General features: G+C 40.8%; 1 protein-coding gene across 1 annotated transcript in view; it reads left to right on the top strand.

The window, feature by feature from the left end:
• SLC27A2 (solute carrier family 27 member 2) overlaps positions 1-11,769 on the top strand; it is a 49,439-nt gene extending 37,670 nt beyond the window's left edge. The window contains exons 6-10 of the mRNA XM_070469292.1: positions 1,343-1,433; positions 2,166-2,364; positions 4,072-4,169; positions 10,212-10,342; positions 11,295-11,769. Of these exons, the coding sequence (XP_070325393.1) occupies positions 1,343-1,433; positions 2,166-2,364; positions 4,072-4,169; positions 10,212-10,342; positions 11,295-11,471 (696 nt within the window). The 3' untranslated portion in view covers positions 11,472-11,769. The remainder of the gene's footprint in view (positions 1-1,342; positions 1,434-2,165; positions 2,365-4,071; positions 4,170-10,211; positions 10,343-11,294) is intronic.
• The last annotated feature ends 6,161 nt before the right edge of the window (positions 11,770-17,930 follow it).

Here is a 17,930-nt window from a genome sequence, read left to right as displayed (position 1 = left end):
CGAAAAACCAAAACATAAAACAGAAATGTTATTATAACAATAGAAACAGTATAAAATATTATTATAACAATTACTATAAGAGAAATAATATTATAACAAATTCAGTAAAGACTTTTAAAATAGTCCACATCCAAAAAGATATCTTTTAAAAAAGTGAGTTGCAGGGAAACATTCAAACCAAACCTGAGCACTTGAGAAGTTGGTGTTGGGTATTACTAGTTCTTTCCTCCTCATCCACTGATTGCCATGTTTTGTCATTTTCTACTTTAAACAAAACCATATTTTTTAAGTAAAAAAAAAAAAGATTATCATACATCTGATAGGGAAAGAAGCAATAGTTACCACCCCTAATTTTTTTTTTACATTCTTGCAAATAAACAAGATCTACATTTGTTGAATATGTATGCTTTTTGGTTTTTAATGGTTTTCTGCTACTACAAAAGCATATGATTGGTTAATTTATGTATATATTTGAACATAAATTTGAAATGGACGTAGTAATCATAGTTAATAATTAAGTCTAAATACTATGACGTTTGTGTTTTGCTGCAAGTATAGAAAATGATATACTTATTGCGCTTACTGAGTTACATAAATCTAAATTCTTATGCCCTTGGATTATAGTAACAAGAAATACAGTAGAATTTAAATAATTTTATAGCCGTGGCATGAAACAAATTATACCATTGTACCACTGAATCTTAAATGTATTTTAGGACATGTCCCTAGAACACAAAACATTTAACAGTGGTATATTAAGGTTAACAAGATTTTTTTTTTGCAGGGGGTGGGTATTAAATAAGACTTTAAAAGCCCATTAGTGATATATCCATCAAAGAACATGTATGAGAATGTTCATAACAGCTTTATATTTAATAGTCTAAAACTAGAAACAATCCAAATGTCCATTAACAGGAACAGAGATAAATAAAGTATGGTATATTCATACAAGGAAAATAGGAAAGTTGCATGGCAATAAAAACTACACCACTGACACAAACACCAGCAGGGAGGGAGGAATCTCACAGACGTGTTGAGTGAAAGCAGCAGATACAAAGGCATATATTTATTTCATGTATTTGATGCTTAAGACTACTTGATGGTAATAAAAATCAGAATAGTGACGAGAGAGAGGGGCAGGAGGAAACTTCTTAAGGTAATGAAAATGTTTAGTATCTTGATCTGGGTAGTAGTTAAATAAGTGTATGCATATGTAAAAATTCATCAAGCTGTATACTTAAGGTATCTGTACTTTATATACTTTCTGTATGCTATAACACAATAAACAACAAAAATTTGTGAAAGAATATGTACTCAAAATGATCCATTTTAATTTTACTAGAAAGTCATAAATTATGAGCTGATTAAATATGACGTAGAGAAAGATGAACCTGTTCGAGATGGAAATGGATACTGCATCAAGGTTCCCAAAGGTACAGTAAAATTTTGTTATATTAACCTGTCATGTCTTATCTTAACCGAGTAAACCTTAAGAACTAACATATCACTGCTAAAATGAACATGTAAAAATTTTCAGAGTGGGTGGGGGAAGAGGTTTACTTTGTACCCCTGGAAATAGAGAAATTCCAAAAGGTAATAATATACTACTACATTTAATATAACTATAATTTGAAACCTTGCTTAATAACTTCTCAATTATTAAGGGGATATGTAATTATGGTTGCAAAACTATAGCTAGTTTTAGGGGGCTTTTACCTTTAAGCTTAAACTACCAAACATTTGTCAAATTATGTGTATAAATCATTATTCAGTAAAATATTAGTATTAAAAGAATTACAAATGTGTAACCGTAGAGAATATGTACTCTGTGTGTGTGTACATGGTGTATATATGTCTGTATATGATGTACATGTAAATACACATAAATGTGCATGTAAAAATGATACTTTCTGCAGTCAGTTTGTTACCAGTGGGTTGTATGCCATCTGTTTGAAAGGCAGGTTAATAATAAAATTTGCCTACTGCTAGCACATAAAATCGGAGAGGCAATGGCACCCCACTCCAGTGCTCTTGCCTGGAGAATCCCATGGACAGAGGAGCCTGGTGGGCTGCAGTCCATGGGGTCGCTAAGAGTCGGACACGACTGAAGTGACTTAGCAGCAGCAGCAGCACATAAAATAGCTATATACTTCCTTCTGTCTTAGGTGAACCTGGACTCCTGGTTTGCAAAATCACACAGTTAACACCATTTAATGGCTATGCCGGAGGAAAGAGTCAGACGGAGAAGAAAAAGCTGAGAGATGTCTTTAAGAAAGGAGATCTGTATTTCAACAGTGGAGATCTCTTAATGATTGACCACGAAAATTTTATCTACTTCCACGACAGAGTTGGAGACACATTCCGGTTGGTTTCTCTGAATTATTGAACCCAAAACAAACACATGTACAATTTGGCTTACTCCTAAATTAGAGTCATGTTCCGTTTTGGTTGTGGTGTTCCATTTCCTTCTATCTCTTTGTCATGTCAGTTCAACCTCCTGTATTCCCAGAAAGGTCTTCCCTGGTGGCTCAGCAGTAAAGAATCTGCCTGCTGTAAAGAATCTGCAATGCAGGAGACATAGGTTCGATCACTGGGGAGGGGAAGATCCCCTGGAGGGGAGCATGGCAACCCAATCCAGTATTCTTGGCTGGAGAATCCCATGGACAAAGGAGCCTGGCAGGCTACAATCCATAGGGCCTCCCAACAGTCAGACGCAACTGAAGCAACTTAGCACACACACACATTCCCAGAAAATATGGAACAAAATACACTGGGTGTCACTCTGCAATGCGCAGTGAACTTGGTTGAGCAACCAGATGAGACTAGGAGAGAAAATAGCTAGTGCCTGATTTGGGGCACCTCAATAACTTTGTTCAATTCCTCTCATTTATCGTCAGTTATTACCAGTCACTCAGGTCAGCCAGGGTTGTTCACACTGTTTTCTATCATAAGGCTTTTCTTCAGATAAAATCAAATGCAAATTAATGTGAAGATGATCTAGTTGAAGAGGAGGCGAGGGTTCTGAGCCCCACCTGCACCTCTTCCTCTCGCTTTCCATCCCCAACCAAATGGTTTCCCACAGAACCCCCAAGTCAGCGCAATGGACATTGAAAATCATTGTAATAGACCATGAAATTAATTCTCAGCAACAGCATTGTCCTCCAGCCTCAGGACATTTTGTTTAACCCAGCTTCCTTATTGTATAAGCTCCCTGAGGCCAGACTCTGTGTCTGCTTGTTCACCCCCCACCCTAGCACCTAACACAGTGATTACTTTTTGCATGAATGAATAAGGAAGAGATGGGAGTTGTCTAGTAGAAAGAGCATGGATATGAATGAGAACTCAGCCCCCAGGCTTCCTTTGCCCGTGAGCAGATGTATTATCAAGGCAGATAACCTTTCTCCACCTCAGTCCCTTCACCCATGAAATGAAGCTCCCAATGATCCTTAGGGTTCCTTCCATCTCTAACATCCCATGACTCTGGATCTAAATCATTAGTTTATGCCGCCTTCATGTTACTAAAAAGATACTCTTGGGAGATCTAAAGAATTGTAAATATAAGTCAAAATTTAACTGAAATCCAACATTTTATTCTCCCTACAAATAAAGTGTGATATTTTCTTTCTTACTAAAAGCATTTTCATAGACATAAGACCCTGAAATACAAGTATGAAATTCTATTTAATAGAAATTTGCTAACTGAATTAAATAGCAAAGTTAGTGAATGAGGAGAGGGATAGACCTAAACACAGCAAAAAGTCCCTGAGATTTGTTTTTTTATTCCTAGTGCCTTTCTTAGGCCAAACCTGTATTTTAACATTAGAACATCATTCAGTGAACCACATTTCACATTGGGAGGTTAAAATTCCACATTTTATTATTTAGGTCTATGCCTTTGTCTTTCATGCCTCAAGCAGGATGCCTCTCCCATGAGTTAAGTTGGAGAGTTTGAGGACCAAGGTGAGGAAGACAAATGCAGCCACCCCGCAGAGACCTGGAGAAAACACCTGTCACAGACCACCTGGACCACAGACCACCAGTGACCTCTGCTAACCTTGCCTTTTCTTCCAGGTGGAAAGGGGAAAATGTGGCCACCACTGAAGTCGCTGACACAGTAGGACTGGTTGATTTTGTCGAAGAAGTGAATGTTTATGGTGTGTCTGTGCCAGGTATGCACAATACATTAAATCAAAGCCAAAACTCCTACACTAACTGAACATAATTTTAACCCCAGGGCAAAGTTTGTCATCACTTTTTCCTGCCAGCTGGAAAAGCAAACAACTCTTTCCCAGCTCCTGGGAGTAAGGGGCTCATGTCTGGTTTATGTGCATTCTAAACCAGCCACGTGAGTCCCTCTGAACCTGGCCTTCCTCTGTGGCTCAGCTCCCCAGCTGTTCTGAGGCTCTCCAGCAAGACAGATCTCCCAGAGATGAAGGGTCCATGCAGCGTTTGGCATGCCTTGAGAAAAGATGTGTCACACTTGAGAGTTTAGAAATGGTATCTTGGCCTCTGAACTGGAAGGCACAAATAACAGGCAAGTGCAGTTGCTATAGGAAAAGAGCCAAGAAGGGGCTGAGTTTTTCCAGACTCTTAGAGCAAGTTCCTGATCCCCGCTTGCCCCACTGAGTTTGAGAAGCGTCACACAAAGTGCTGTCACCAAGCTTCTGTCTGCTGATCACCCTCCACTGAAAGAGAGGGGAGTGTGGGGTCTGATTTGGGTCCTGACTCCAACACCTGCTGGCTGTTTGACTTCAGGCAAGCCACTAAATTAGGAATAATACCAACCCTGCAGTTAAGATTGCCAAGAGAACAAATTCATTTTAATTACATAAATACTAAATATATGTTTATCAGATATGTACATGAGGGTTGTCATGAAATCATTGTAATTATAGATGTCAAGAGAATTAAACCCTCCAAATCACTATCCAAATATAAAGTATTAGGGGTTATGGTGTTTCCTAGAACTCAGTACTTGGGATTCTCATCTATATTCAGAATGGAAATCCCAAAGTCCCTTTTTCTTGAGTTATGATGGTTTCACATGACATCATGCTGTCCTTTTGTTTATTGGCTTTCTCTTGCCTGTTCCTCTCCAACTCTGTGACAGTGATATGATAGGAACTGTAGCCACATCTTGGCTCAGAGTCTGACTCAAGTCCAGCTTCTCATGTTGAACTTCAGGCTGGGCCCATATCCTGGTTGTCAGCTATCGCACCATGTTCTCACAGACCCAACCCAAAATGTTGCATGCACTTCTAAATGCTGGATTTTTTTTAAAGTAACAATACAAAAGAATGAGTATGACAAGGTAAGAGAATATGGGAAATAGAATGAAAGGCCTAATCCATGTTCTTCAAAGTGGTGTCACCTATAAATTGGCACTTGCCATCTGCCTCTACAAGGATCAAATTATGAGCTTCTATAGCTGGAGTTCAGGATAGAGATCAGGAATTAGGCAATCTGTGCTTTGGGAAAAGCTGGCAGAGCCAGTCTTCAGATAGATATTTTCAGATGATTTTATGAACCCAATTCATGCATCTCCTTTATCTATTAGAGAAAAGCACTAAAATTCTTCATGGTGACATCTGCTCCTCATGACTAGCAGTAACCTGCCAAAAAAAAAATATGTGCTTGATTGCATGTACTCTCCATTCACTAAAATCTCATGTATATACTGATCTTCCCCACTACCTCTTTGGAGCAGTTTCTCAGAGCCATTTGAAATGCTATGTTCCAGGCTATAGTCCTCATTTTGCCCTCCAATAAAACTTAACTCACAACCAATCCACCTGCAATGCAGGAGATCTGGGTTCAATCCCCAGGTTCAATTCTTGGAGAAGGAAATGGCAACCCACTCCAGTATTCTTGCTTGAAGAATTCCATGGGCAGAGGAGCCTGGAAGGCTACAGTCCATAGGGTTTCATGAGTCAGACATGACTGAGCAACTAAACCACCACTTACATTGTGCATGTTTTTTTTTTTTTGGCTGACAGTGGGTTCCCTGGACCATCAACAGCATCATTGCCTATAAGCTTGTTAAAAATGTGCTATTTCTCATTAAAAATGCCCACCCCAGACCTACTGAATCAGAATCTCTGGGATAGGGCCCCAGGAAGCTGTGTTTTAACAAGGCCTCCAGTGATTCTTAAAAACAATCAAGTCTGGTTTGAGGTGATGAATATTTTCTAGAAGTAGATACTGGTAAGAATTGCATGACATTGTAAATGCCACTGAACTGTATACTTTAAAATGGTTAAAATAATGATTCCTTTTTTTACCACAATTTTTAAAAAACACTAAAGTCTGAGAAGCATGGAGGCCTAGTGGTTCTGAAAATCTAGCCAGTCTTCAGAATCATCTGGGAAACTTTTTAAAGCCAGGATCTAACGAATCAGAACCTTCGGGGTTTGGGACTCAATCTTTTGTGTCTTTTTAAAAATTTTATTCCCAAGTGGGTCTAACAACCAGTAATGTTTCAGAGCCACTGATATAGAACAAAGAAGGGGAGGCTGATAGGGTTTCAAATGATTGGGAGACATCAAATAGAACAAGGAGCAGGTGTGTTCTTATTGCTCTGGAGAACAGAATGAAAATGGATGGATTGAAATGACCAGGGAGCAAATTTTAGCCTGAGAACTCTCCTGTAACCTTTGGGACCAGCAACAAAATGCACTGATTCCTGAGACAGACAATGTCCCACCAATGTGTAAAGAGGCTGGTTGTCCAGGAATCCTCTGAGAATTCTCACAGCAGTGAAAGATCAGGTACAAATCCTAACATCTCTCCTGTTTTCAGATTCTGTGAGTCTCAGTTCAGTTTAGTCGCTCAGTCATGTCCGACTCTTTGTGACCCGATGAACCGCAGCACGCCAGGCCTCCCTGTCCATCACCAACTCCCGCAGTTTACTCAAACTCATGTCCATTGAGTCGGCAATGCCATCCAACCATCTCATCTTCTGTCGTCCCCTTCTCCTCCTGCCTTCAATCTTTCCCAACATCAGGGTCTTTTCCAATGAGTCAGCTCTGTGCATTAGGTGGCCAAAGTATTGGAGTTTCACCTTTAGCATTAGTTCTTCCAATGAACACCCAGGACTGATCTCCTTTAGGATAGACTGGTTGGATCTCCTTGCAGTCCAAGGGACTCTCAAGAGTCTTCTCCAACACCACAGTTCAAAAGCATCAATTCTTCAGTGCTCAGCCTGCTTTATAGTCCAACTCTCACATCCATACATGACCTCTGGAAAAACCATAGCCTTGACTAGACGGACCTTTGTTGACAAAGTAATGTCTCTGCTTTAAACATGCTGTCTAGGTTGCCATAACTTTCCTTCCAAGGAGTAAGTGTCTTTTAATTTCATGGTTGCAATCACCATCTGCAGTGATTTTGGAGCCCAGAAAAATAAAATCAGCCACTGTTTCCACTGTCTGCCCATCTATTTCCCATGAAGTGATGGGACCAGATGACATGATCTTAGTTTTCTGAATGTTGAGTTTTAAGTCAACTTTTTCACTCTCTTCTTTCACTTTCATCAAGAGGCTCTTTAGTTCTTCTTCACTTTCTGCCATAAGGGTGGTATCATCTGCATATCTGAGGTTATTGATATTTCTCCCGGCAATCTTGATTCCAGCTTGTGCTTCATCCCAGCAGCCTTGAAATGTGGCAGGTCCATCTAGAGAAAGACATAAGAATCACCGCTGGGGTGATTCTCAGTTCCAAAGGACTAAACAAGGCTTTCACAGATCTCAGCTTTGAACCAGGAGAGAACTTCCAAGTTTGGGTCTAAAATAGAGATGACACCAGAACTGCCAAACTCCTCTCTAGAACTTTATATTATCAACAGAACTTTCTGCAATGTTCTGAAAATGTTCTATATCTGCACTCTCAGTATGGTAGCCAATTGCTACCATATGGCTGTTGAGCACTTGAAATGTGGCTGGTGAAACTGAGGAACTGAATTTTTTCATTTTATTTAATTAATTTTAATAGCTACCTGTGACCAGTGGCTACCATGTTGGATAGTACAGCTCTAGAGAACCCCTGGCTAGAATTGCTGCAGACAGGAGCCTTCCCCCTGGAGTTGAACTAGGCCTAACCAACCTCTGGGAATCAAGACAGAGACCTGAGATCCATCAGCCCCATTCGCCTCTCAGAAGCAAAGTGCCAGCTGACACTGCAGATTTCTGTTGCATCAGCCTCTGCCTTCATTCTTAAAGGAGCTCACTGGAGACATTTAAGATTCCTGAGACTAGTGCCTTTGACACAGCTACCAGGGGCCCCTAAAGAAAGAGGGTCCAGTGCCCTGCCTCCCTCCTTCAGATAAGAGGCAAAGCAAATGTGGATGCATTTCCTTTCTTGTAATCTTTCCTCTTGTTTTCTTTAGAGTCATAGGTAAACATGCAATCACCATGGGAGAGATTTCGAAAGCTGGGGCCCAAGTGACGAAGGGTGTCTTAATTTCTCTGGTTACAGTTAAGTAGTTCAGAAAAGTGAACCCAGACTCCCACTGGGTCTCCTGGATCAGGTAGAAGATGTATTTATAAGTAATTACCACCGTCCTCACAGAAAACAATGGTAATTGTTCTGAATGCCTCTCCATTTAACGGCCCAACCTTACAGGATCTGTTTTCTCTGCGGAGTGTTCAACCTCTCAGGACTAGATGGCAGCAAGGTAGGGTAGCAGTGACACTGCTCACCCTCGATCTGCCTTCACCTTCCCATCCGTCAGCCTCTCTGAAATGCAGAGGCAAAGCTGTTAGGAACCATAATTAAATAACTAAGTCTCAGTGGTGACATTTGTACCTGGAAGCACAATAGATCTGACCTGCTAACTAAAGAACAACCTGAGCCCAGTTATCCCTGACAGGGGAACAAGAGTTTTTCATCAGAGTTCAAAAAATTTCCTTTAGCCACCAGTTCAACCTGTTGTCCATACGGTAGTTTACATCTAGGCTGCCAAGAAGGATGATAGCAATAAACACAGGATCTGGAGGCAGTCTGACCCAGTTCCATTTCTGGCCCTGTCTAGTATTTGCTGCAGAAATTTGAACAAGTCTTTTTTGTTTTCAATTTATTTTTTTACTTGAAGGATAATTGCTTTACAGAATTTTGTTGTTTTCTGTCAAACCTCAACATGAATCAGCCATAGGTATACATATATCCCCTCCCTTTTGAACCTCCCTCCCATCTCCCTCCCCACCCCACCCCTCTAGGTTGATGCAGAGCCCCTGTTTGAGTTTCCTGAGCCATAGAGCAAATTCCCGTTGGCTGTCTATTTTACATACGGTAATGTAAGTTTCCATGTTACTCTCTCCATAGATCTCACCCTTGCCTCCCCTCTCCCCATGTCCATAAATCTATTCTGTACGTCTGGTTCTCCACTTCTGCCCTGTAAATAAATTATTCAGTACTTTTTTTCTAGATTCCATATATATGTGTTAGGATATGATATTTATCTTTCTCTTTCTGTCTTACGTCACTCTGTATAATAGGCTCTAGGTTCATCCATTGAACAAGTCTTTTAATGTCACTAAGCCTCAGTTTCTTCACCTGTAAAATGGAGCTAACACTTGTACCCCTTCATAAGGTTGTCATGAGGTTAAATGAGATAGTACATAGAGCACATTTCGTGGACTTCCCTGGTGGTTCAGTGGGTAAGAATCTGCCTGCCAAAGCAGGGGACGTGGATTCAATCCCTGGTCCGGAAAGATTCCACAGGCTGTGGAGTAGCTAAGCCCATGGGCTACAACAACTGAGCCCTCGCGCCACAACTGCTGAAGCCTGCACGCCTAAAGCCCGCACGCCTAAAGCCCGCACGCCTAAAGCCTGCGCTCCACAGCAAGAGGAGCCACTGCGATGAGAAGCCTGTGCAACGCAACTGGAGAAAGCCCACGTGCAGCAACGAAAACCCAACACAGCCAAAAATAATAAGTATAGCAGTGTGTACATGTCAAAAAACAAATAGATACGAAAACACACTTTGTAAGGGGCCTGGCATATACTAAAGATTCCATCAATGTATAGCTTGTTGTTTTGTTATCATTAATTTACTTCAGATTTTAACTTCAAAATATATTTTGAAATACAAATTCCAGCTATCCATAAGAAACCCATGCCATAATGCTGTCACAGTTCACTACCTTCTGACCTAGCGAAGCATCATAAAATAAACTAGCTACAACACACCTAATTTTTATTCACTTTAACTCTAGGTCATGAGGGTCGAATTGGCATGGCCTCGATCAAGATAAAGGCAGACCATGAATTTGATGGACGGAAACTCTTTAAGCACGTGGTCGATTACCTGCCTAGTTATGCAAGACCGCGGTTTCTAAGAATACAGGTGAGACCCCGTTGTTATCAAGTTCAGTTATCCTTTATCTTAGAGACCCCTGCCTCTTAGCAAACAACTCTTCTTTACCATGGCAACCTTGCCAGCCAAATTTTCACTACCCTTTTCAGGAAGCTCAGTGAGGAAGCAGAAATACCAGAAGATAAAACTAGCTGAAACCAAATCCTAATCCCTTTCTCCTTAAAACAACAGACAGTTTATTCAGCAAGAATGTTAGCAAATAACTCACAATGTCTGTTTGATGCGGTATAACAGACACATAAAATAGAAATGCTCTGACCTTCTTATTGTTTCCAGTTTTAAAGAATGGTTAAAAAAAAAAAAAAAACTCACTGAAGTCCTGAACCTGTCTACAGCCTGAAATTTAATTGGGCATCATTAGCCAGTTGGAACTCCAAAGCTAAGCTATCACTGATAGAGGGGCTGTTTTCTTTCTCAAACATTAACCCCTTAGTTTAACTCACTTTTGGACCTTGAGTGCTGTGATTCTGCAGCTGAGGATTTAAGACAAGCAGTGTTAGATTACCAGATATTGCTAAGGTTATACAATTATCTCTGTTGATATTCATGAAGCCCTGGCATCTGCTTTACAATGAGACGTTGAGAGACATCAGAGTTGAAATATCCTCAAATCAACACCTATTTATTGAAGCAGAAACAAGAAACAGTGTGAAAAAGCAGATTTGTCTGTGTGTAGATGATTGCTTTCCCCACTTCACCATTAATCAGGATTTTCCAGCAATACCTGAAGCTTGCCAAGCAAGAGATGCTTCTGCTTCATATTCCACTGTCACAGCCCCTTCCTCCCCACAGATGATCTTTAAGCTTTAAGGGAAGGAAAAATACGTCCACAGAGGGCCCCCTAGTGGAGGTTCTGAAGACAGGTTACACTGGTATCACACACAACCCGCCTCACAGCTTTCAAATGATTGATGTTTTTCAGGACACCATTGAGATCACTGGAACTTTTAAACACCGAAAAGTGACCCTCGTGGAAGAGGGCTTTAACCCTGCAGTTATCAAAGATGCCTTGTATTTCTTGGATGACAAAGCAGAAATGTATGTGCCTATGACTGAGGACATTTACAATGCAATTAGTGATAAAAATCTGAAATTCTGAATATTACCAGCAGGATAACTCAATGTATTTCCAAAAAGAAACTGAATGGATCTAGTACAGCCAACTGTTGATATAATCCAACTTTATTTGACTGAAGATTGTACGGTGTGTTTTTTTTTTTTTTTTTTATGTATAGCAGTAAGGGAAGACTTTTTAAAATTACACCTGAACCTTTGTAAGTGAAATGTTTTAGCTATAATTATTTTTCAATTTGCACATACTGTTTGTATTACAAACTAAGCTTGTTAGAGGGAGGATGTTATTTTTTTTAATATGCAATAAAATAGATGAACACCAAGATATGAAATGGCACTTTTTCCTGACTTGATTCTAAATGCAGACCCTTCAACAAGTGGTGTTGGGAAGACTGGTCAACTGCATGTGAAAGAATGAAATTAGAACACCTTCTAACACCATACACAAAAGTAAACTCAAAATGGATTAAAAACCTAACTGTAAGATTAGAAACTATAAAACTCTTAGAGGAAAACAGAGGCAGAACACTCTCTGACATAAATCATAGCAAGATCCTCTATGACCCACCTCATAGAGTAATGGAAATAAAAACAAAAATTAAACAAATGGGATCTAATTAACCTTAAAAGCTTTTGCACTGCAAAGGAAACTATAAACAAAGTGAAAATACCACCCTCAAAATGAGAGAAAATAATAGCAAATGAAACAACTGACAAAGGATTAATTTCCAAAATATACAAGCAGCTCATGCAGCTCAATACGGGAAAAACAAACAATCCAATCAAAAAGTGGGCAGAAGACCTAAACAGACATTTCTCCAAAGGAGCCATACAGATGGCTTATCAATGCATGAAAAGATCCTTAACATCACTCATTATTAGAGAAATGCAAATCAAAACTACAATGAGGTATCATCTCACATTGGTCAGAATGGCTGTCATCAAAAAGTCTACAAACAACAAATGCTGGAGAGAATGTGGAGAAAAGGGAGCCTTCTTGCACTGACAAACTGATATAAACTGATACAGCCACTATGGAGAACAATATGGAGATTCCTTTAAAAAAAAGGAATAAAACTACCATACGGCCCAGCAATCCCACTACTGGGCATATACCCTGAGGAAATCATAATTGAAAAAGACACATGTACCCCAGTGTTCATTGCAGCACTATTTACAATAGCTGGACATGGAAGCAACCTGGATGTCCATCAACAGATGCATGGATAAGGAAGTTGTGGTACATATACAAAATGGAATATTACTCAGCTATAAAGAATACATTTGAGTCAATTCTAATGAGATGTATGAACCCAGAGCCTATTATGCAGAGTGAAGTAAGTCAGAACGAGAAAGACAAATATCGTATATTAACACATATATATGGAATCGAGAAATATGGTATACTGATGATCCTACTTGAAGGGCAGCAAAGGAGACAAAGACATAAAGAACAGACATCTGGATATAATGTGGGAAGGAGAGGATGGGATGATTTGAGAAAATAGCATTGAAATATATACATTACCAGAAGTAAAAGAGATAGTCCGTGGCAGTTTGCTATATGATGCAGGGAAGCCAAAATTGGTGCTCTGTGACAACCTAGAGGGGTGGGATGGGGTAGGAGATGGGAGGGGGTTCAAGAGAGAGGGAACATATGTATACCTATGGCTGTTTCATGTTGATGTATGGCAGAAACCATTACAATATTGTAAAGTCATTATCCTCTAATAAAAAAAAAAAAAACCTTTTAAAAAAAGAAAGAATACAAGACTGAAAAATAAATGCAAACCCTGAAACTGACAGCCTAATTGGTCATTTTTCACAGGTATCCTACTTATAATGCTAATGGTATTTTAAGCAAAGGAGGAGAAGGAGGTGGGAGGTGAGGGGGCAGGTCCCCAGTGAACAACCCAATGGAAGTCCAGATCTATTGTAAGGTCAACCCTACTTTCCAAGAGCATCCTGGCCACTGTCTACACAATTATTCACCAAGTGATAAAGCCACCTATAGTCTCAGAAGAGGCTTAAGTCTAGAGTATCAAGAGTTCTCTACATAAAAGGGTGTTCAGCAAACTTTTCAGCTATAGCAAGGGTTGCAAACTCAAGTGTCTCCAGGATTTGTTTTGGTAATGTGAATGAGGAGAGAGGTCACAAATGAACATGGAAAACCTGGGGACAGCCACGGCACAGTTTCAGTCAGGTGATTATTATCGTGAGGCTATACAGCCCAGGTACTTGGGGATGGCCTAAGGAAAACTCCATATGCCACTGCATCTATGTGAATTTTGCCAATAATGTAGAATGATGGTGGCTTGTGGGAATTTTTGCAGAATACTAGGTACCTCTGCCTTTGCTTTATTGATCTCCTTGTGAAAATTTTAACCCATGTGACGGGAGATTGCCAAGCTTTTGACAATATAACATTGTGCAATTATGTTATTTGGAATCTTGTTAAAGTGACTCGTGTTGTAAGTACTGATTATGTTAAAGCAGTCCTGTCATTCTGCATCACATGGGACCTTTTCTCAGGTGAGAGGTCAGCACTTACACCACGGCCATTAGAGTTCCAGGAACCAAAACCTGCTGGGGCCTGACCACCTTTGACCCACATCTTAAGACTTCCCAAGAAACTCAGATGACCTCAGTCTCTCACTTCCCCAAACCTCTGAGATTCAAGTCAGGAACCACAGCTCTGTTGGGATGAACAGAGGCACCACCACAATATCCTCAATACCTGGGTTTGCATTTGTGTAAACAAAATTAAGCAACCCATCCTGTGACAGGTAATCAATTTTAAAGACTGATTTTTCTGTTTTAAAGGGTCAAAAATTGTGTACATGGAATTGTCCGTATAAGTCACCTTCTTGATTTGAAAGCACAAATGGATATTTTTTTAATACACTGATGCTTCCCTGGTGGCTCAGTGGTAAAATAATCTGCCTGCCAATGCAGGAGACCCGGGTTCAATCTCTGGGTCAGGAAGATCCCCTGGAGGAGGAAATGGCAACCAAGTTCAATACTCTTGCCTGGAAAATCCCATGGACAGAGGCACCTGGTAGGCTACAGTCCATGGGGTCGCAAAGAGTCAGATTGAGGGACTAAATAGTAACAACAACCACCACCCATGTAAATCATTCAACAGGTCTCTGATTTCAAGTGCATTGGTTGGAGACATATAGTGAGTGCATAGATAGGCTGCTACAGGCACCAAAATAATTTGGGGGTAAAACTAGTGAATGTCAGCATCTGAAATTGAAACTAAGAAGAATCAGTATAAAAACACAGTGACCCTCCCTAAGCGATGATCTGTTACACGAGTTATTCATTTGTACACCAGCGCCACAAGCATTGAGTGGGTCCCTGCTAAGGACCAACAGATAAGCTCAGCACAGTGTGATAGTTTTCCAAGCTGCTGTTTAAGAAGCCAGGTCAGACCTTCAAGGAAGGCTGACTGGAAAGACCCCTATAAGGAAGGCCAGAGTCTTTCCAAGTGCTTTAACTTTTTGAAAATAATTATTTTGTCATTACAGTTGGTGGGTCTGCATGAAGACTGTAAAGAGACAGCTAAGAGGGAAGATGTCAGTCAGGATCACTGCAGCCCTGTGCAGGGGGAAGTTGGATGCCTGGCCAACACAGGTTTTCTAGTCTCCCCAGAGTGCACAGAGTACCATGTTGTCATGTGGATATACAGCTGATGGTGCATTCAACTATGATGGTCAATTTCCTTTTGTACAGATGTCATACATCTATGAAGCTGTAAGCTCCATGAGAGTAGAGAGTTCATCTATTTTGTTCATTATATATCTAGTGCCTTATACATGGAAGGCAATAATTGTTTTTTTTTAATCAGACAACCCTGATAAATATCTGGTTCCACATGCAAGCTTTTATATAAATATATATATACACACACATAGGGAGTGGGGAGGTGTGTTGGAGGCAGAGAGGATGAGCTAAATAGATGATCTGAGTCTTCTAGTTCAGGTATAGCAGTGAGTCTCAAACTTGAACACTGAGAATCACCTTCACCAAAGAGTTTTGGTAGGACACAGACTGGGACTTCCCTGGTGGTCCAGTGATTAATAATCCGCCTTGCAGTGCAGGGAACACCACTTTGATCCCTGGTCCGGAAAGATCCCACATGCTGCGGGCAACTAAGCCCGTGTGCCAGAACTACTGAGCCTGTGCTCTGGAGCCCACAAGCCGCAACTACTTTTAGCCCACATGCAGCAACTACTGAAGTCCGCACGCCTAGAACCCGTGCTCTGCAACCAGAGAAGCCACTGCAATGAGGAGCCGATGCACCACAACTAGAGAGTATCCCAGCTCGCCACAACTAGAGAAAGCCTGCGTAGCAAGGAAGACCCGTCCCTGCCAATAATAGATATATAAATATATATTTTTAAAAAGAAACAGACTGCTGGGACCCATTCTCCAGAGTTGAACTGGAATTTGCAGTTCTAACAAATTCCCAAGTGATGCTGATGCTGTTTTTTGATCAGGGGCTGCATTTTGAGAACCACTGACACAGAAAAAAAGCCTCCTAAATTACACATCATGTATGCTTAGTATAATTCAGTTCTTCGGGTGTGGATTGTCTTTCATTAACTGAAGCTCAGATCTTATATTTGGAGTGACTCAAAGTAAAGGTGTCAGGGAAAGTCCAGCATAAAGCAGCACTCTACCATCTTTAGCCTTCAATTGTTCTTGAAAATTCATGTTAACAGTGTCTATTTACTAGATACACACATACATATTATTTACTATAGCAAAACCGAAAGCAATCCTAGAGCGTGTCTAGTCAAACCTCTGTTTAATTTTTTTAAAAAAGCCTGGGGAGGTGATATATAGGCAGCTCATTAGCATCATTAAGCTCCCACCCAGCACCTGCAGAAGAGACCACCTCTTTATAGACCAGAACGTATTCCCAGATCAGCAGCATCAGTATCAGCTGAGAACTTGTCAAACATGGAAATTTTCAGGCCCCTCAGACCTACTGAATCAGAACCACTGGAGAGAGGCCCAGCCGTCTATGTTTTAACAAGCCCTGCTGGTGACTCTGCAGCAGGCTCAACCACTGGCTTGGAGCAGGGCTTCTCAAGCTTCAAGTTGCTTAAGAAGTACACGGAGATGCCAGTGCTTCTGGTGCACATGCCCCTCTTGGAACAGCAAGCAACTCTAGAACACTGCTGCTTTTTAGAATCACTGGAGAACTGTTAAAAAGTCCACAGCCTTGGGCCCATCTGATACCAGGTAGATCAAGATTTCTGGGAGTGAGCACCAGGTATCAGTACTTTTTTTTTTTTAAAGACTCCCAGGTGATTCCAGTGTGGGCAAAGTTCAGGGACCACCAGTTGAGAACAAGGGTAATATGCAAGCGTAAACTCTTGGCAAAGATTCTTACCCTGACCAAGGCTCTACCTAGGCCCCACCAAGTCCGCTTCTCCACTGGGCCACAACCTTGGCTTATAAAGACTTGAACAAAATAGCAGCAGAGTTTCTAAGAATTCAAGGCCACACCCCTCGGATGATCCTACATCCTGTTAAAGCGCCTGCCTGAGAAACCCAAGGCTGCCAAAGTATTTACCACTTATTCTGGCCAACACTTGAAGATAGGGTCCCTATCTCCCAACCTCTGTGGAAGGGTAGGGGCCTCACTTCGATAAGCACCAGTTAGCACACCCAGGTGGGCTTTCCATGGACCAAACCCCTCTCCTGTTTTTGGTAATTTTTCACTTCCCTAACCCTACCGAGCCCCTGCAGGCGTCCTCCCTCTAAAGTGTCCAGTGACCTCTATACAAATATAGTTAAGCCTAGTTCACACTGGACTCATTTTTCTATAACAAATAGTTATTACTGATTGAAAATCTGTTCTTACCAGGACTTCCCTGGTGGTCCAGTGGTTAAAAATCCGCCTTCCAAAGCAGAGGATCCAGGTTCCATCCCTGGTCAGGGAACTAGATCCTACCCACATGCCACAGGGCAATTAAGTCTGCGCATGGCAACTAGAGAGAAGCTCTTGCACACAACAAAGACCCAGCAGCCAAAAAAAAAAAGAAAAAAATGTATCTTTACCATTTTAACTAGCAGCCACTTTATCTTTAACAGTGTTAATATAACCAATTTCAGAACTACTCCCTACAAAAGTATCATCTGAAATGGAAAGAACTCACCATGGGTAAGCTGCTTGGGAACAAAACTTTTATTTGACTACAGGGTCCAGAAAAAAAAAAAAATGAAAATGCAAAGTTCCAAACCTAGAGAGGGAACAATTTTCTGTAATGAAGAATTAGAGAGGTCTGATGAATAGTGAGATTCTGATCAAGGACAACCTTGAACAGTATGGTCTGGTGGGAATAGCATGAAGATAAGGAGGGCTGGGCTTGCCCATTTGTAAGTTGTGTGACCTAGCATCTCTTATTTCCTCATTTATAAACTGTAAGTCACAGTGTCTGGCTCAAACTGTCTGAGTTTTTCCTAC

The sequence above is a fragment of the Odocoileus virginianus genome, chromosome 6 (genome assembly GCF_023699985.2).
Source record: "Odocoileus virginianus isolate 20LAN1187 ecotype Illinois chromosome 6, Ovbor_1.2, whole genome shotgun sequence".
Lineage (NCBI taxonomy): Eukaryota > Metazoa > Chordata > Mammalia > Artiodactyla > Cervidae > Odocoileus > Odocoileus virginianus.
The sequence above is the reverse complement of the archived record's forward strand: the minus strand, read 5'-3'. Positions and strand labels throughout refer to the sequence as shown.